The sequence below is a fragment of the Petaurus breviceps genome, unplaced genomic scaffold (assembly GCF_028583685.1).
Source record: "Petaurus breviceps papuanus isolate PSGF00001 unplaced genomic scaffold, PetGlider_PUasm1.0 208, whole genome shotgun sequence".
Lineage (NCBI taxonomy): Eukaryota > Metazoa > Chordata > Mammalia > Diprotodontia > Petauridae > Petaurus > Petaurus breviceps.
Window position 1 is genome coordinate 22,681,844 of NW_027185852.1, and position 20,055 is coordinate 22,701,898.

The following is a 20,055-nucleotide window of genomic DNA, read 5'->3' on the forward strand; positions in this document are numbered from 1 at the left end:
TCCCCTGTTCTAAGCTCCCTCCCAGCCCTGACATCCCCTGTTCTAAGACCCTCCTGGCTCTGAGTCTCTGTCCCAGCCTTCCATGCTCCCTCCCCTGCTGACGTCCATCCTCGGCCTGCTTCCCTGGCTCCCAGGCTCCCACAGATAGTTCAGCCAGAGAAAGCTGGGCTCGTGTTTCAGGACCAATGGGCCGCCAGCATTCCCTGGTGCACCACATGGGAAGTGATACCAGATAATGGCCTTTTTATTCCAGTTGAAAACACTCATTTGGGGGCTTGTTTTTTGTTTTTTCAAAGAAACCACAATAGCCGTCTGTGGAGCCTCAGCCCACTGGGACTTCTCAGATTACTCTAAACTTTTTAAAAAATGTCTTAACTTTATTTTTTCTCCCTCAAAGTTGGAGCAGCTTCAGGTTTTAAAATATGTTAGGGATAGAAGCCAGTCCTATGGAGGAGCAGAGCACCACCATTCAGGGAGTCTGGCTTCAAAGCAAGTTTAACTCTGATTGGAAAGAGGCCTCCAGTGTCAGAGAAGGAGCTCACACCTCCCTGCCCTCCAGCCATTTGACAAGTGAGAAAACTGAGGCACGGGGGAAGAGGAGCCTAACCAGTGAGAGGGTCCTGTACAGGGACCGTGATCGCGAGGTCATAGGTGCAGAGCCGTCTCAGGCCCTAGAGAGGGCAGTGACTTGCCCAAGGTTACACGTTAGCCTGGTGCCCTGGAAAGAGGGCTGGTCTTGGAGACCAGAGGTCCAGACCCAGCCTTGGTACCGACTGTGGGACCCTGGGCCCATCCTTTAGACTGTCTGGGCCTCAGTTTCCTTCTCTGTACAATGGGCATCATCATGGCATCTACTTCCCATCACTTCTGTCAAGTTTGTGTAAATCTTAGAAGTGCTAGTGGGTGGGCACCTTGATGGTGCAGACCCTGAAGCGGGGCTGGTGGTGGCTGCCCCCTGCCCCCTCCTGCTGCAAGCTCTGGCCCTCTGATTACTGGGACCACTGCTGCTGAGTGCTGCTGTGCTTCGGCTTGGGAGAGACCTCTCCACAATGGGGAGATTCTCCAGCAGGGCAGAAGGCTGGGTCTGCTGTGTTAGGTCAGGAGAGATAAGGAGAGACAGAGGGGCAGAAGAGAGGGAGGGAGACAGAGAAAGGACAGAAGGAGGGAGACAGAAGTGGGGATGAGACACAGAGGAAAGAGAGAGAAAGAGGGAGATGGAGAGGAGGAGGGAGACAGACAGACGGGGGGGGTGGGGAAAGAGAGCCCATTCATGGATCAGCCTTGGTCCTTCCTACCTATGTGACTGACCCTCAGTCTCTTCCTTCATAAAAGAGCCACAGGGGATCTCCAAGCCCCATTCTATCTGAGACCTGCCCATCTGGCTGCAGGTCTCCGTTGATGTACCCAGACAGGGATGGGAGCAGGGGAGAAGCAAAGAGGTTTCTGCATCCCCGGGGTCACACACTGTCGAGTATGTATAGAAGTAGGCTGCTCCCCAGAGGATCATGGAAAGAGCCCTGGCATGGTGTCAGGAGGGACCAGGGTTCGAATGTTGGTTCTGACCATCATTAGTAGTGACATGACCTGGGCAAGTCACTTTTTCTGAGCCTGGGTGACCCCGGCCCCACTTTCCTCACAGGGTTACTGTCAGGAAAGCTCTTTCCAGCAAACTTTCAAGTGCCAGAGAAATAACTTGTTGGGAGTACTCTCATACAGTCTCCTTGTTTTGCAGATGGGGAAACTAAGGCCCAGGGCAGGGGTATCCTGCAAGCTTGAGGCCCTGCCCCCCTCTCTGGGATCCTTTACTTCTCACTCTGGGTTTTTTTTGGCTGTTCAGCCCTCCCCCTCTGCAGCTGCCCAGGGCAGCACTGTTTGGGGAACAGATGTTTGGGCCAAAGGTTAAACAATTGTGAATTGTGATTGATGACATGTATTCACACACTGAACTGGTTCAGGGAGGAAGGGTCCGGGATGTTCAGTCCCAACAGGGGCTGGAGAGGGGCTGGCAAACTCAAGAGGGAGAGCTCTAGCCAGAGGCCTGGCCAGGTGTGGCGGTGAGCAGCGGGGAGGGGGAGAGGAGAAGGTCTGAACCAAAGCCACACTCCCCAGCCAGAGTGGGAACATCCCAAGGGCTTAGATAGTGAGGCTCCCACCCCCAACCCTGGGACACAGATCCAGGCTTCACAGGGCTCATTCAAGCCATCCTTCCCACTGCTAGTGCCCTCCCACCCAAACTGCTTCCTATCAGTCAACATAGTCAGCATCAGCATCACTCTCCTGCACACACTGTTCTACCGGACCGGCCAGTTTTCTGCTTCTCCCTCATAATACTCCATCTCTCACCCCCATACCTTTGCTTAGGCTGTCCCTTCTGCCAGGGATGCCCTACCTCCTCACCTCTGCCTCTTAGAATCTTCAGCTTCCTTCAAAGCTTATCTCAGGTGCCATTTGCTATGAGAAGACCTTACCTGATCCCCAGTCCCACCCCTTCTCCCCAGCCGTTAGTGAACTCTCTGTTCCTGAGTTAATTATCTGGTATTTACTTAGCTGTGTGCCTGGGCAGACTTCCCAGGAGTGTGTGAGCTCCTTCGGGACAGGGACTGTTTTTCCATCATGTCTTTGGGGCCCCGTGCCTAGCGCACAGTAGGTCCTTAGCAAAGGTTTGTGCGTTGGCAGGGCTGAGTCCAAAGCCAATGTGCGGCTTTGAGGCTGTAGGCAGAAATCCTCCACTCTTGAATTGTTAGAGGAGGCAGGACCAGGATTCAGTCCCTAAAAGGTGAGGCCCCAGTCCACCAGAGCTGGGAGGTGATGACAAAGGCAAGGCCTCCAGCCTCATCTCCCAAGGGACCTTTTATCCCAGGGGCCAGTTAAAGATGAAGGAATCGGAGACCTTTGAAAGTCACCTGGTCTTACCCTCTCCTTTTACTGCTGAGGAAACTGAGGCCCAGGGTCAGTACTAAGCTCCTATTGGGGGCCAGGTCCTGCACACGGTTCTGTGGATACAAAGAATGAAACGATGTCCCCAGATAAGGAGCTTCCTTTAGAATGGGGGAGACCAGGTTTATGGAGAGAGGATGTTTTGAAAGAGGTTTTCTAGCTGCAGAATCAGCTCCTTCAGAAAGGCTGTGCCCACCCCCTAAGGGCTACAGTCTGTGGGTCTGACTCCCTCTCACTGGCCCCAGGGCGTGCTGCCCCCTCCCCAGACTCCTTCCTGGCTCTGCTGTCACCCCTGTCTATATTCTTCATGTTCTGGATTACAAGGGAACTCCTGGTGATTTCTCAACAGAAAAAGCAGCTCCCTCCCATAGGTTTGGGGGTGGGGTAGGCATTCCAGAAGCATCTGACTCCAGAGAGCATCAGACCCAGGCCAAAATTTCTTCCCCAGATGGAGGATCAGCCAACTGATTTGCATGTCTTCCAAGACAGGGAGCTTACTACCTTTAAGGCAGCCGACACCCCACACAGGCAGTTCCCTATGTTAGGTCTCCTCTCCGCTGACATCTATCTCCTCCTAAGCCCCCAGGTCTGGTTCTTCCCTCTGACACTGGGCAGTTCAGTCTTTACAGAAGCCCGTCCTCAGGTCCCTGTGTGGGATGGTGGAAGGTGCTGGAGGACCTGGTCTCCCAGTCTCTGACATTTGTGTTACTTTCCTCTCTGTGGGTGAGGATGGGGATGGGCACAGTGGGAGGGGCCTCACCCATTCAGCTTGGCCTTTGGCCGCAGGTAGAGTGGGCTGCCCTGACGGTGGCGGCTCCTAGTGCTGGACAGCTCCAGGGCAGAGGCCAGTGCTACTGCTGGGCGTTAGGAGGATGGGGCTTCCTTTGGGCACGGTTTAAAGCGTCCTTTCCCTCCCTTCTTTGGGCTACCGGGCATTTATTCTGTGCTCTCTGGTCCGTGGGAATGCTGGAACACCGTGGGGACAGGAATTACTTCATGTGTGTCCCCAGAGCTTCAAACAGTGCCCGGCAAACGATAGGAGCTTTTATTAAGCTCTAATTGGTCATTGATTTTATTTTTTATTTGAATGAACATTGTAAATGCTGATTGGTTGTCTTATGAATCCAATGCCTAGCACACAGTAGGAGTTTAATAAAGGCTCATTGATTTATGAATCCAGTACCTAGGATATAGTGGGAGCTTAATGAATGCTCGTTAATTAATGATCCTGTGACTCTGGGATGCAGGATGCCTGGCACACAATAGGCATATAATAAAGGATTGATTGATTGATTCCAATTCTGAAATTATCATCTTGTGACTCTGTGAGGGCCTCAGTCTCCTCATCTGGAAAGGAAAAAGGCTGTACTAGATGGCCCACAATGGCATGTGGCTCGATCCCAAGATCCTGGGGCATCCTGGCTTCCTGTTTGCAAACATTCTCCAGCTGACTGGTGGCCCCCAGCCCTGAGCCCCAGGCTCTCCTCAGCTGAATCTCCCCAGGTCAGAGGCAGTGGTCCTGCCCACTCTTAGAGCTCAGTGCACGGCAGCATCCTGGCTTATTTCTAGGTGAAGAAGGACCCCTCCAGGCTGTCTGAGAGTGTCTGGCGTCAGTGGGAACATGGGGAGGGGGCTTGCTACAGCTACCAGATGACACATGGGCTCTTTGTGTCCCTGCAGGCATGTTCCCTGGCTCAGGTGCCTCCCAGAATGGACTGACTGCTGGAATCCTGCCCCCTCCTCAGGACGGCCCTTCCAGGCACCACCCACTGGACTCCTCGACCATGGCCAGCTCCCAGCACCACCTGTCCCCTCTGCCCACAGCAGAGAGCACCAGGGAAAGGTAGGTGACTCCACACTTTAGGAGCTGCCCCCTGCCCCCAACATTGTGGGTGTGGGCTCAGCTTGGAGGGAGGGAGGGTTAAATGGGTAAATACCCCCCCAAAACCCCTTAGTGATGGAGTATCTTTACAGGGTATTTACGTGTGTGTGTGTGTGTATGTATAATGATGTTTGGTCAAATGGAACAGCCACCATGTTCATAAATCTCAGGGCTGGGAGGGGCCTGAGAACAGGGGATGTCAGGTACCTTAGTGACTAATTTCATCAAACCCCCCTCATTCTAAAAAAGGGGGGAAACAGGCCCAGAAAGCAGAAGCCACTTGGCCTGGGTCACACAGTGAGTGAGCCCAGGGCAGATCCAAGACTAGAACCCAGGCCTCTGCTCTCCAGGAGGAGGAAGCTCACCACCCTACATTCCTGTGGACTCGGGGGAGGATAGCTGGGAGCCTCAGGGCCAAGGAATCCCCTGCCCACCGCTCCCCAAGAAACTCCCAGGTGGCCTCCCCCGATGGCCCAGTGCTAATAGTTATTTGTTTGGTGGACAAATTGCTTTCCTGCCCACTCCATAAACACAGTTTCATCATGCCCCCCCCCCCCACTGGACCCACTGACGGCTGTGCCCACGGCAGATCCTGTTCCCCAGAATGTTGCTGTGACGCACTGGAGAGCCTGAGCCTTAAACACGCAGTAATTGAAGGCAAATGCAGGCATCCACAATGCCCCACGTTCTGCCTGCAAAAATGTGCTTCCCATTACAGCCAGCTAATTGGAGCTAAGTATTTAATGTGCTAATTGGAGAACCTTTAAGAAAACGAGTTTTCCTTGCAAATAAACATCATTGGACTGTTCTGCTGTCCCTGGTGCCCCACCCCTTCCCCCCCTGCCTCTCTGGAGCCCTCAGCTGTGATCTGGCAGAGCTCCTTCTGGGCTAGAATTAGGGAATTTGGGGGCGGGGGACTTGCTAAGAGCAAGAAGGACCCTGAGAAGCCATCCCCCTCATTTTTATAGGAGCAGAAACTGAGGCCCAGAGAGAGAAAGGCATTCACCCACATTTTTGTAACTAATAAATACAAAGCCGAAATTTGGGTTTTTTCCCCACTTAATAGTATTTTATTTTTTCCAATTACATGTAAAGATAGTTTCAACATTTCTCTTATATAAGATTTGAGTTCCAGATTTTTTTCTCCTTCCCTAAGATGGCATACACTCTGATGTAGGCTATACATGTGCAGTCACACTAAACATATTTCCACTTTGGACGTGTCATGAAAGAAGAATCAGAACAAAAAGGGAAAACCACGAGAAAGGAAAAAAATAGGTAAAAACAGTCTGCTTTGATCTGCATTCAGACTCTATCAGTTCTTTCTCTGGAAGTGGATGGCATTTTCCATCATGAGTCCTTCAGATTTGTCTTGGTTCCTTGCATTGCTGAGAAGAGCCTAAGTCTCTCAAAGTCGGTCATCACACCGACTTACCGTTGCTGTGTACAGTGTTCTCCTGCTCACTTCACTCAGCATCAGTTCATGGAAGTCTTTCCAGGTTTTTCTGAAGTCCGCCTGCCCATCATTTCTTACAGAATAATATTACATGATATTCATATACCACAACTTGTTCAGCCATTCTCCTACTGAAAGGCCTCCCCTCAATTTCCATTTCTTGGCCACCACAAAAAAAGAGCTACTATAAGTATTTTTGTACATGTGGATCCTTTTCCCTTTTTTATGATCTCTTTGTGATACAGACCTAGTAGTGGGATTGCTGGATCAAAGGGTATGCACAGTTTTATGGCCCTTTGGGCATAGTTCCAAATTGCTCTCCTAATTGGTTGTATCAGTTCACAACTCCACCAACAATGCATTAGTGTTCCAATCTTCCCACATCTCCACAATTATCATATTCCTTTTCTGTCATGTCAGCCAGTCTTATAGGTGTGTGGTGTTAGAACAGAGTTGTTTTAATTTACATTTCTCTAATCAAAAGTGATTTAGAGGGGCGGCTAGGTGGCGCAGTGAATAAAGCACCAGCCCTGGAATCAGGGGGACCTGAGTTCAAATCCGGCCTCAGACACTTAACACACACACACAAACTAGATGTGTGACCTTGGGCAAGTCACTTAACCCCAATTGCCCTCCAAAAAGTAAAAATAAAGGTGATTTAGAACATTTTTTTTTCATATAACTGTAGATAGTTTTAATTTCTTCATCTGAAAACTACCTGTTCATGTCCTTTAACCATTTATCAGTTGGTGAATGACTCCCATTCTTATAAATTTGACTCCATTTTCTATACATTTTAGAAATGGGGCCTTTATCAGAGACACTGTCTGTAAAATTTGTTTGCCAGACAAAGCTAAAATTTGAACCCAAATCCAGTGTCCTTTCCATGTTGTGAGCTGTGTCCAGTGTAATCCCTACCACTGTTGAAATATATGAATCCCCTCTATGGAATCCCCAACCAGTGATCATCTAGTCTGTTTTCATTTTTTCCATTGACAGGGAATTCACTTCTTTGTATTCCATTATTAGGAACTTTCCCTTTCCATCCAGCCAAATTCAGCCTCTAACCCTGACTTCTACACACTGGGCCTGGTTCTGCCCTCAAGGGTCAAAGAAGAAGAATTCTAATCCTTTTAGGATAGAGTCCTTCAAATACTCAAAGACAGAATGCCCCTAAATCTTATCTTCTAAATTCAGCAGGTTAAGTAAGTTAAGTACCTCCTGGGCGCTGTGCTGGGTGTTAGAGATGCAGAGAATAAAACAAAAGTCCCTGTCCTCAAGGAGTTTACAATTCTAATTGGAGAATTCAGAATGCCCACAGATAAGCAAATAAGAAAATATCAGATAAATACACATAAAACATATGTACAAAATACAAATATATGAAATAAATCCATATAAGATAAATGAAATACACACATATATGAAATACATGAAATATATGAAATAGACATAAAACATATTAGACATAAATATATGAGATAAATACACAAATATATATGAAACACATGTAAATATATGAAATAAATATGCATAAAATATATGAAATAGATGAAGTGTAAGAAATAAAATGTTAAATACACAATATATATCAATTAAATGCACATAAAATATGTATGAAATACAAATAAATATATGAAATAAATATACAAATATATGAAATAATAAAATATATGAAATACAAAAAATATATGAAATACACATAAGTATATGAAATAGACATATATGTATATGAAATAAATACACATAAAATAGATTAAATACACACAAGTTTGAAATACATATATGTGAAATACACATAATTATAGGAAATAAATACACATAAATATGAAGTAAATGCATATAACATGAAATAAATACATATATGTATATGAAATAAATACACATAAAATACATGTATGAAATAAACACAGTTGTCAGTGTCACTAACTACTGGGGCAATCATGGAGGGCCTCTTGTAGGAGATGGCACTTGAACAGAAGCCTTAAAGGATTCCTAGAGTCTAAAGCAGGGAGAGTATCCAGCAATGGGAGGCAGCCTGTACAAAGGCACAGAGGTCAGGGATGAACTAGTCCTATGCAGGAAGCAGAACACCAGCCACTTTGCCTTGATTGTGGAGTGTGAGGGAGAGGAGGATTCGCTGGCCTACAGGGCTGGGCTGGAGCCCAGGATGAGCATCTCCACATCTTGCATCTGGTATAAAAGGCAGTAGGGCACCCCACCTCCCCACCCCCATCTCCCTCTTCTTAAATGTCTTAAGCTTTTCGAGCAGGGGAGGGATAGAGTCAGACCTGTGTTTGGCACCCCAGGTCACTAGTGACTTCAGCAAATCCTTACAGGATGGGGACTCAGGACCCTTTGCCGTTCTGGTTTTCCTCCTCTGGTCCCCCTCCATCTGGTCAGTGCCTTTCTTGAACAGGGACGACCAGACAGAGCACAGCACGTTCCAGATGAGGACTGACGAGCTCAGAACAGTGGGAGTACCACACCTTCCCTAGTCCTGAATACCAAGCACAGCCCCCACACCTCAGCTCTCTTCTCTGCTGCCATTGTCACACTGCTGACATCTATTAAATGTGCCTGAATCTTCTGGGTAGAGTCCCAGAGTGTCACAGTTGGAAGGGACCTCGGACCAGGTGGTCTGACCCATCCATGCACAGGAATCCCCTCACAACACCTCGTCCTCTGGCCTCTGCTTGAATACTCTAGGAAGGAGGAGCCCTCCACTTCCCCAGGCAGCTCATATCCCCTTTTGGGATAGAGTTTTGAATCATCTGTCTCCCTGCTTCTTCCTCCCTCCTGGGTCTGTCTCCTCCAGGATTCAGAAGGTACCAGTAGCTACTCAGGAACCACATTCACAAATTCTTTCAATATTCTCAGATCCAGTTTCCTGGTAACAACGGTGTATATCTCTAGACTTTATAGCACCAGAGTGTTTTGGTAGACCCCTTAGATCGGAAGACTAAACTATTTCAAAACTCTCTTAACCCTTTGGAAATTATTTTCAGACCTTGCCACACTCCTGAAAAATCATTGTTTGGCCATTTTTCAGTCATGTCCAACTCTTCCTGACAAAAATAATGGCGTGGTTTGCCATGTTCTTTTCCACCTCATTTTTTCATATAAAGAAACTGAGGCAAATGGGATTCAGTGACTTGTCCAGGGTCACACAGCTAACAAGTGGCTGAGGCCAGATTTGAACTCAAGTCTTCCTGATTCCAGGTCTGCCACTCTACCCACTGCCACCTAGCTGCCCAATTTCTATTTAGACCAACCTAGAAATTTAGAGCTACCTAAAAACTGACCAGCCTGTCTCGGTAGATAGTAAGCTCCCCACCACTGGAAGTATCCAAGTTTGTTGACTGTCCTTTCATTGGATGAATGGAGGACTCAGGCACGTGCTGGTTCTCCTTCATTCCATCCTCCACATCCTCGCACTGGCTGCTCCCCATGCAGGGGATGGACCCTTACTTTTTCTCTGCCCCTAATCCAGATGGAGACAACTTTTGAATAATTAGATAAATCAATACGTACAGAGTAGAAGGGAAGGCATTAACAGCTGGGGGAGCCACCTGAACTGAGTCTCAAAGGAAGCCAGGAAAACTAAGGTGGAGAGGAGGAGGGAAAGCATTCCAGGAAGGGGGCACAGCTTGTGCAGAGGCACTGACTTGGGAGATGTCGTGTCATGGGTGAAGAACAGCTGGGAGGCCAGTGGAGTGCATAGAAAAGGGTGAAATGTAAGTAGGCAAAGGTAGGACAGCTTGTGACAGGCTTTAAATGCCAAACGGGGGATTTTATATTTGATCCCGCAGGAGATGATTGGGGGTGGGAGGGGGACACTCTAAAGAAGATGACTTTAGCAGCTGGGTAGAGGGTGGGCTGCAGTGGGGAGGGGACTTGAGGCAAGGAGACACCCCCATGCCCCATCCCTCACCCCAGCATCCCACGTCCCCAGGTGTGAAGTGATGAGTGCCTGATTGAGGATCAGGACTGTGTGAGTGGAAGCTTGGACAGAATGTTCTCGGAAGTCCTCAGCAGCTCAGATTGTCTAGCGTATCTTCCTTCTGGGATCTAGATCCATTTTTCGACAACAGCAACTTTCAGTGATTTTGTACCAAGTCATCAAGGAGATCTGAGGCAGAAGGTGCACCTACATGATAAGGCCACGGGTTATTGTAGTTTTGAGGACAATAAGGAAATTGGGGTCAGGCATTCCAAAACCATGGGCAGTGTTGGTAATTCCATGCATTTACCAGTAACGGAGCTAGAAATATTTCACCTACAAATATCCCCTTATAACTAGAACTTTTTTTTTCAATAATTTCCTTAGAATATGTTTCCAGTAACAAGATCCCTGAGTCAGAGGAGTATGATCCACCATAGGAGTTTTATTGTGTTCTGCTTGATACTTTTCAAAAACATTGTTCTAATTTGCAATAACACCAGCAATGTATAAGCACATCTATTTCTCTAAAAGATGAGGTGTTATAATTTTTCCCTTATTTTGCCAATCAGATGAGTGTGAGATAATACCTTAGAGTTCACTTCATTTGTATCTATCTGGTTATTATTGAGATTAAACATAGTATATATGTCATTAGGTGTAATTTACATTTTCTTTTCTGCTCCCATACTTGGAACTTTTTACTATTTCAGAACTCCAACTTGACCCATTTAGATTTCAATTCATTAAATATTTGTTAAGCATCTACTTTGTGAAGAACACCATTCTAAGCCCTGGAAATACAAAGCCCAAAATGAAACAATCCCTGTCTTTGAGCTTCCATTCTACTGATGGGGGATACATACAGTATGTACATAGAGAAATAAACACAAGGTTTTGGTAGATGGGGAGAATGCTAACAGATGGGAGGATCCAGGAAAGTTTCACAAAGAACACATCTGAGCAGAGCCTGGAAGGGAGATAAGAATTCTAAGAGAGAAGGTTGGCAAGAGAGAAGGCCTCTCAAACATGGCGGACCAGCTTGTACATGTGCTTGGAGGGGAAGGGTGAAAGGTCAGGAGACAACTGGTAAGTTTTGGCTGGAATGAAAAGTGCATGAAGGAGACTGTTCTGAAACAGGGTTGGGAGCCAGATTGGGAAGGGCCTTCCATGCCAGCCTGAGGAATTTGTCTTTTGTCAGAGGTCTCTATAGGGAGCCACCAAAGACTTTTGAACAAAAGCATACCATAGCCAGAAATCTACAGCTGTAAACATCGAGTATGACAAGGTCCTTTTGTCTCCCTTAGTGATTTGTTTAATAGCATGTTCTTGGTAATGGAATCACAAGGTCAAAGGATAGGGTCAGTTTTATGATCCATTATGTCCTTAGCAAACACTTTCTAAAAAGACTGAACTAATTTGCAATAATACCAGCAGTGTATGGGTGGACTTCTTCCTCCACCAGCATAGGTTTTGTTTTTATCATTTTTATATATTTTTGCCAATTAGAAGGTTGTGACAGGGTGCCTTAGACTTGTTTTAACTTGAATTCCTTTGATTATTAATGAGCTTAACATTTCCCAGGTCATTATTTACAATTTCTGTTCCTTCTTTTCATGGGTTGTCTGTCCATTTATCCATTTGTCTTTTGGAGACTTGTAACTGCCCTTTTAGATGAGTATCAGTTCCTTGTAAATCATCCAGATCTCCTAGGTCATCTTATCCAATCTGACCTACGTGTCCACCATCTTTCTCAGTGACACTGGGAATGCATTATAATTCTTATGTGCATGTCCAGGAGTGGTGGGAGATAAAGCTGAAAAAGGAGGGTGGAGATAGGCCAAAATTTGGGCTCCAGCCTGCTTTGTGAGCCCTCCTCAAATGACCCATCCCTCATGACACTTCACAAACATTGTCCTGGTAGAAGATAAACAGCCAGCTCTCTAGCTGGCCTTCCCAACCTTCCCGTCGGGCCTGTGTACATGGCTTCGCCTCATCCATCACCTGGCCTTGCATTCCTGGGTAAGTACACGTAAAGAATTTTTACGCCCGCGAGCCAGAGCGATGACAAGATGGGATCCCTCGCCTCTTCAGCCCCCGAATGCTTCCCACCCAACCCCCTTGTGTTACGTCTCCCAAATGTGAATTACAGAACCACCAAAGCAGCCTAGACGCCGAGACCTCCCCCAGACTAGGGGACAAAAAGACTACTCATGTTTGCAGGGCTTAATTTTGACCCCCTCCCCCCTTTTGGGGGGGAGGAGGGAGAAGGACTCATATTCTGGCCCCTCTTGCCAAAGTCAATGTCCAGTCCAGCATTCCCTGCGCCCAGAGGGTTTCCTAAGACATTTAAATAGTTTGACAGAATTATCTAATTTACTCACAAATGTTCTAAGAGGATCTGACTTCATTACTAAATATATTTATACTGGCTCTCAGGCATAGGTAGAGGGGTTGCTTGTATGTATATTAGATTTGTTTTTAGAGGAGGTTGATGGCAGAGCCCTCCATGTGCCAGGACAAGTCATTTTATATTAATTTATATGTGTTTTCTTGAAAGCCAAAGTGTTTAACTTAGGCATGGTTGGGCCAACCGAGAATGGGCCTCCCCCAGTGGACTTGCTCCATCTTGGGTCAGTATTTCATTTTTAAGACTTCAGGTAGCACCAAGTTCTTTCAACACACGTTATGGCGTCTGCTGTGAATAACGACAGGTTCTGTTTAATAGCAGCCGCTTGTGAAGACAGTAAATCTGAATCTCTAGCAGGCTGGGAAAGGGAAAACAAACTTTGGCTGCTCCTGGGGCATGGGGGGGGCTCTGTCGCCCTCATGGGTTAACTCCATCAGACCACGAACTGCCAGGGTGTGTAGGGGATGCGTCCAAAGTGAGTGCAGCCGTATTTCAGGGCTCTGGGATCTCATCGTCATGAGTCCCCCCCACCATTGCTCAGGTGGGGAAGTTTAGTGGTATGCTCAGAAGAGAAATGGTTATGGAGGTCACTGGGAAGAGGGATGTGTGCCAAAGGCAGCTCAGTCTCAAAGGCTTTGAGCTCCCCCCAAAAAGGAAATTTTTCCCCAAAAAAATTAGGAAAAAAAATCACCTTCCCCAAACCAGTATTTGATAGAATATCAGTAAATATGCCTACTGTTGCACCAGCCTCCTGATTGGGCTCTGCCTCCTCTCTCCCTTCAACTCAGCTTCAAAAGAGATCTTCCTAACTCACTGCTCAGCAAACCCCAGTGACTCACTGGTATTTCCAGAATCAAATATAAAGGACTCTGTTTGGCATTTAATGGACTTCACAATCTGGTTCCAGTCTACTTTCCAGCTCTGTTAAATATTACTCCCTTTCATGTGTTCTTTACATCTCCCACCTCCACACCTTTGCACTGGCTCATGCCTGGAATGCCCTCTCTCTTTACTTCCTCCTCTTGTAATGCTTTGTTTTCTTCAAGGCTTCTTCTGCATGAAGCTTTTCTTGATCCCTGCTGGCTCCATGTACCTCTTTCCCTAGATTGCTTTCCGTTTATTTTGTTTCATTTCTGGGAAGACCAGGATAAGGGCAATGCAATGTGTCAGAGTGGGGGTGAGTTAGATCTGAGCTGCTAGTGGGAACACCCCCATCAATGAGACTGCGGATCCACTGAAACCTTTTATCTTATTTCATCCATTCAGAAACCTCAAAACCAGTTCAGTTCAGTGCCTTTTCATTAAATAAAAAATTCATACCATTTGTCTGGCCCTGGGAGTGACACAAAGATAAATGAGGCCCTAAAGAGAGAAGGTGTTATGTAGGTGTGTGACCCCCCTCTCAGAGGTCACTACCCCAACCCTAATTCCGTTGGTTAGGCTGTGACACCAGGTGGTGACTGACTTCTCCCCTCAGGACTCTAGGGTAGTTCTGAGGAGCTGGAGATTCTAGTACCTGGACCTGGGAGCCCCCATCTGGTGTGCCCTTCACTATCAGTCAGCCAGCTGATACTTGCTCAAAGCCTTTCTGTCAGGGTGTCTGGATGTGCTTGAACTTCCCTTGTTCAGGGAAGGGAGTCATGTGTAGAGTGATAGAGCTGAGCTGTGCCCTTTCCTTCTCTGCCATTGTGGTCTTCTTCCAGTTAGCTTTGACAAAAGTTTATTTCCTGAGAGGGGATAGCAAGGGGTAGAAGTTATTAATCCCCCCAAACTGGAAGCACCCTTCTTTTTATACCCACTCAGAGTCTAAAGAGGGGCAGGCATAGAGTTGTTGATATAAAGCCTTCTGTGCAGCCCAGGGGCACACTCTCCCTCTTGCACACACTGGATCCCTGAGAATGCATTCAGAAGGAACGTGTGTGGCCAGGGGACCTCCCGGCCTTTTGCAGACTCCCCATGTCCATTGTCCGTGTCCATGTCCAAGGGGTGGGGTGGCCACTGGATGAATTCTTCCCTTGCTCAGTTTGGCTATCTCTCACGTCAGTTCATTGCTGTGCTTGGCCAAGCAGGTCGCCACACAGTGTCCTCACCAGCCCAGGCTCATTCTCCCACCACCTCTGGGTCACTGGTTATTGGTGGGGACTCAGATGGTTTTGATGAAGCTTCTGGCCTCACCAGCCACCTGGTCACTCCCATCTCGGGATACATTCACCTAAAGTAAGTGAAGAACAAATACAAAAGATTTTTTAAAATGATTGAATGAATGAATAGAAATTATACAGCAGACAAACAAATCCTAGGTACCATAAATGCCCAGAGACCCAAGATAAATGAAGCTGTTTCTTCTACCTGGAAATTCTGATTTTGCTCACTTCCAGGAAGGAAAAGTGCAAAAAAAAGGTGAAGGTGGAGTCTTCCTCCTTTTGTATTCAGCTCAGTTTGGGCACAACCATTAGTCCTTCTGGTGTGGAGGCCAATTAGAGAACTCCTTAACCCCACATAGCACCTCCCCTTGGTCACTCATCACCAGAAGAAGGCTTGCCAACCCTCCATATGTTGGATTGGAACCAGCAAGGAATATCTTACATGTTCTTTATAACCCCCGTCTCCACGGATGCCCCTTCTGCTTTGGGTGAACACTTTGTGTCATGAAGCCTTTGCTGATATCAAGCCCAAATCAGCCCCCCATGGTCCTACTTCTGTCTTCTGAACTTGTAACCTAACAGCCCTTCAGGTACTTGAAAAGCTATCATGCAAGTCCGTCGATGGGCATTTATTAAACACCTACTGTGTGCCAGCCCACAAGCATTTATTAAGTGCCTGCTATATGCCAGGTGTTGTACTAGGCAATCCAGGCTAAGCCTTTCTGGTTCCTCTATTGTTAACTCATCTGGCTTGGACTCCAGGCCCCTCTAGCCAATCAGTGTACTTCCTAAACTTCAGTGTCCAGAATTTTCCCTGTCTTATCACTCCCGATATGGTCTGGCCACAGCAGAACCCCCACAGAGTGTCTCACAAGACCTAATAGCTTTGGAGGGTGCTGCATCATCGCACTGTTGACATCTTCTGAATTAGTGCATTAGAGAGGGAGCAAACAGCAGGGTGGGGACCTCTCAAACCCAGATATCGACCCTGTGGAGCCTGCTAAACTGTCCTTGTCCCACCCAGGTCCCTCCTTTGCCCCCTCTGACTTGGTGCCCTCGCCCTTCCCTCCTCATTTCTGGTGTCTGTGTGTTTCTTTACCATTACAGGTAGACTCCAGAGGCCCCGGGGCTGGGTGTTTCCTATCTTTTGTGACCCCAGACCTTTGCACACAGTAGGTACTTTGTAAATGCTGGTGGAGCTGAATTGAAATTAGGATCTTTTAGCACTTACAGCCTGTAGCCCCATTCTCAGGACCTTTGGGAGGGAAGGCCTTGCCAGGTGCTAATCTTGATTTTTTAACACCTTGAAACTGGAGAAGCACAAATTGGCTGTAATAGGCCCCAATCTCTACTGTTAACACCTTGTTACCAGTTTCTATTAATGCTGTGAAGAAATGTGTGTCTCTATTAAAAGCTAATTTGTTTTGTTAATAACTTAGATCCTGAGAATTCTGTATCGACTGCCTTCTTGGTGTAGAATCTCAGAACTGAGAGGGCCCTTAGAACACAGGATGTCAGAGCTGGGAGGGGGTCTTAGAACAGGATATGTCAGCTGGAAGGGGCCATGTCAGAGCTAGGAGGGGGAAAGTCCCCAAGTGCCTGGAAGACTCTGCCTCCTCACCTCTCCCTCCCAGAATCCCTCTCTTCATTGAAGACTCAGCTTGGGCACCAACTTTACATGGAACTTTTCCTGATCTCCCCTACCCCCTAACCCTGAGGCAGCCTGGGCTAGTGGTTAGGGACCTTGCCTGAAAGCCAGGCAGACCTAAGGTCAAGCCCTGCCTTTGACCTATCCTGGGAGGAGTGCTACCTACTAGAGGGACCAGGGAAGGCCTCCTGGAGGAGGCGACTTTGGGAAACCCAAACTGAGGCCAGGATTGCTCTGGGAATGATGGCATCTGGGCAGGGGCAGCTGGAGCCATTGCAGGGACTCCACAGCGTGATTTCATTTGGATGGTTCCCCACGGGGGATGCCCGACTAAGGAAGGCCCCTCTGCCCAATCCATCTTTTATTTCTGTAATGTACAAACACTCTGCCTGGGCTGCTGAGGACGACCTCCCCCCAAGATTCCCCAACTCGGGCTTTGCCAAGTGGTATCTGTGCCATGCCTTCTTTTCCTCAGAAGAGGGACGAGGGACCATGTGGGGTCATGGAAGGAGCCCCAGATTTAGGATCAGGAGATCTGGGCTGTTGCCACCAGCTCCCTGGGCAGCCCTGAGAAATGCCCATCCCCTTCTCTGGGCCTCAGTTTCCTCCTCTGTAAGGTGACGGGGTCTGGCTCTCTGAGAAGGCTTGGGGGTCCCCTTCTCACTCATTCTGTAGAGCTGGAAAGCCTTTGCCTTTCCCATGCTCCCGGGACACTCTCCGAGGTGATTAAGTTGGGAACCTGCCTGCCCTGGCTTCCTTCAAGACTCAGCTCAGATCCCACCTTCTGCAGGAGGCAGAACATCCCCAGTGTCCCCCAGTGGCGGTGCCTTCCCTTGGAGATCACCTCCCATTTACACTGGATCCTGGATGGTTTCGTTGCTCAGGCGTTTTTCAGTCTCATTTTTCAGCCTCTGTGACCCCACTTGGGGTTCTCGTGGCAAAGACACTGGAGTGATTTGTCATTTCCTTTCCTGGCTCATTTTACAGAGGAGGAAACTGAGGCAAGCAGGGTGCAGTGACTTGCCCAGGGTCACTCAGCTAGTGTCAGAGGATGGATTTGAACTCAGTCTTCCTGACTGCAGGCCTAGCTCTCTGTGCACTGTGGCGCCCCCAGCTGCCCATCTTGTATGTACCTAGTTGTTTATATGTTGTTGTGTCCCCATTAGACTGTGAGCTCCCTGAGGGCAGGGACCACATTCTTGTCTTTCAGATAAGATAACAGAAATGCTTGTCCCTTCGCACTGTCTGGATGTCTTGAGGGCAGTATCTGGCACATAGCATCCAATCACTTCTTGTAGACTAACTCAATGAAATCACAAATGAGGTTAAAAAACAGACACCAGCAGAGTGGTTTGGGGAAGGGGGTGTGTAGAGAGGGAGATCAGAAGAGATCAGAGGGTGGTTCCCCAGGGTAGAAATGAGGAGCGAGATGATTCCAGGCACAGGGGGCAGCCTGTGCAAGGGACAGAGATGGGGGTGGACTGCCATTTATGGGGAGCCGCACATAGCCAGAGAGAGTGATGTGTAATAAGGCTAGAAATGAGGGAGGCTGAAGCCAGCTTTTAAAGGACTCTCCCTGTCAAGTGGCAGTTTATGTTTTATGCTGCAGGCTCTGGGGAGTCCCTGATGCTTCTTCAGGAAGAGAGTAGCACACTTAACTCTGTGCTTTAACAGTATCAGTTTGGCAGCTGTAGGAAGGATTCTTTCTCTTTCTGAGCACTTTAGTCCTTACTGCTTTGAGGAAGTGGGTCAAGAAACCAGGGTTCTAGCTGATTAAACAGAACCTCTCTCAGGTCATTCAACAAACCCTTCCTGTGTCCTGGTGACTGTGCTGGGTCCTGGGCTACCAGACTAACTCCCCTTTATGGTTTGCCCCATCAGGAACTAGCCAGTACAGGAATGGGCTGGGCTGGGAGGGAGGGAGGCATTGAACCTCCATTACCAGAGGCCACTGGATGCTTTTTAGTTTGTTAGAAAGAGTTTAAAACCTGAAGGTCTGCAAAGCATTTGACATGCACGCTCTCACAGCCCTGTAAGGGAGCCACAGAGCTTCAGGTATTAATATTCCCATTTTACAGTGGAGGAAACTGAGGCTCAGAGGGGTAAAGTGATTTGCCCACGGTCACACAGCTAGTAAGGGTCATAGGCAGGATTTGAACACAGGCCTTCTTGGTACCACACCAAAGTGATGGAATGGTTGAGCTGGAGAAGACCCTGAGAGAAGGGACGATCCCTGAGGGAAGGGACCATTTCATTTTGGGTTTTGTATCTATCCCCAGCACCTAGCCAGTATTTAGCATGTAAAACAAGCTTATTGATTGACTGGGTAACCTTAGAGATTATCTCTGAATGGCTCTTAACCTTTTTCAGTGTCGTGGAGGCAGCCAGGGTTGTAGTGGAGACAGTGCTGGACCTCCGGTCGGTCACAAAGACCAGAGTTCAGATTTGGCCTCAGACTAGCTTTGTGGCCCTGGGCAAGTCACTTACCCTTTGCCCGATTCCCCAGCTGTGAAATGGGGATTATTGTGAGTGAGGATTAAGTGTGACAGTATTTATAAAATTTATATGCGTTGCCTGGCACATAGTAGGCAGTTCATAAATGCTTATTTCCTTCCTTCATGGACCCTTTGACCGCCTACGGAGTCCATGGACTCCTTCAGCATCATGTATTCAAATGCGTAAAATAAAGTACGTGTTACAAAGGAGACTCGTAGGGAGCTCCAAGTGGGGTGTCTTCCTCTCAGGGAGCCCCCACAATGGCCAGTGATGAGCCCAGAATCCCCGGAGGCTGCCCCTCACTCTAGGACGCCCCTCGTGGGCTCTAACTTCCTGTCCTCCCCCATTTCTCAGCTGGATTCTGAAAGGGGCCCCTCGCTTACCAGCCTGGAATCCAAAGCGGTGCCTCGGGACTTCGCAGGCGCTTCCCAGCTGTGCGTCGGTGTCCGCAGATCTTCCCGAGCTTAAAACCTCTCAGTACGCTTGTGTCCCCCCAGGCTGTTGTCCTGCGCCCTTCTCTCCTCCTAGGAAAGGCTGTCTACAATCCTCACCTCTCACTTCCTCCGTCTCTCCTTGCACTTCCAGCCCCATGGTCTCCCCACAAAGCCAGACGTTCATTCTTCTGTCTTGGGGATCAGCTTTTAGTTTTTCTTTGCCATTTAATGAATGGACGATGTGTCCCACCCCCTCCCCACCCCTGTCCCTGGAGTGGGGAAGAGAAGGAGTAGTTTTTGTCTGAAGACCTCTAGTAAGGAGGGATCCATCCCCCCACCGGCGCCCTGTCCGTTTTTGGTTAGCCCTTGTGTGAGGTCACAATGGTGCCCTCATGGGCAGCCTGTGCGGGAGAACTGGGACCGTATCCCCTTGCACCACGCTTCCTCCACTCTAGTCAGTCTGGACAGCACGGGGAATCACTCACTGGTCACTGCCAGGTGCCTAACTTAAAGTCGGTGTTGCGCCGAGCTGACTTGGTATCAGTGCCCAGACCAGCGATCGGCTGATGATGAACAGCCTCGCGCATCATCGGGAAGAGAGTGGACAAGCATTTGTTAGAACCACATAGTAAGGACCTACTGTGTGCTGCCGAGCTCTGCTCAGAGCCGGGGTACAAAGAGAGGCAGAAACGGTTAGGAAAGACT

General features: G+C 48.1%; 1 protein-coding gene across 1 annotated transcript in view; it reads left to right on the forward strand.

Annotated features, from left to right (window-relative positions):
- LOC138165332 (zinc finger protein GLIS1-like) overlaps positions 1-20,055 on the forward strand; it is a 28,800-nt gene that overhangs the window by 1,419 nt on the left and 7,326 nt on the right. Inside the window, exon 2 of the mRNA XM_069093540.1 lies at positions 4,618-4,780. Coding sequence (XP_068949641.1) covers positions 4,618-4,780 — 163 coding nt within the window. The remainder of the gene's footprint in view (positions 1-4,617; positions 4,781-20,055) is intronic.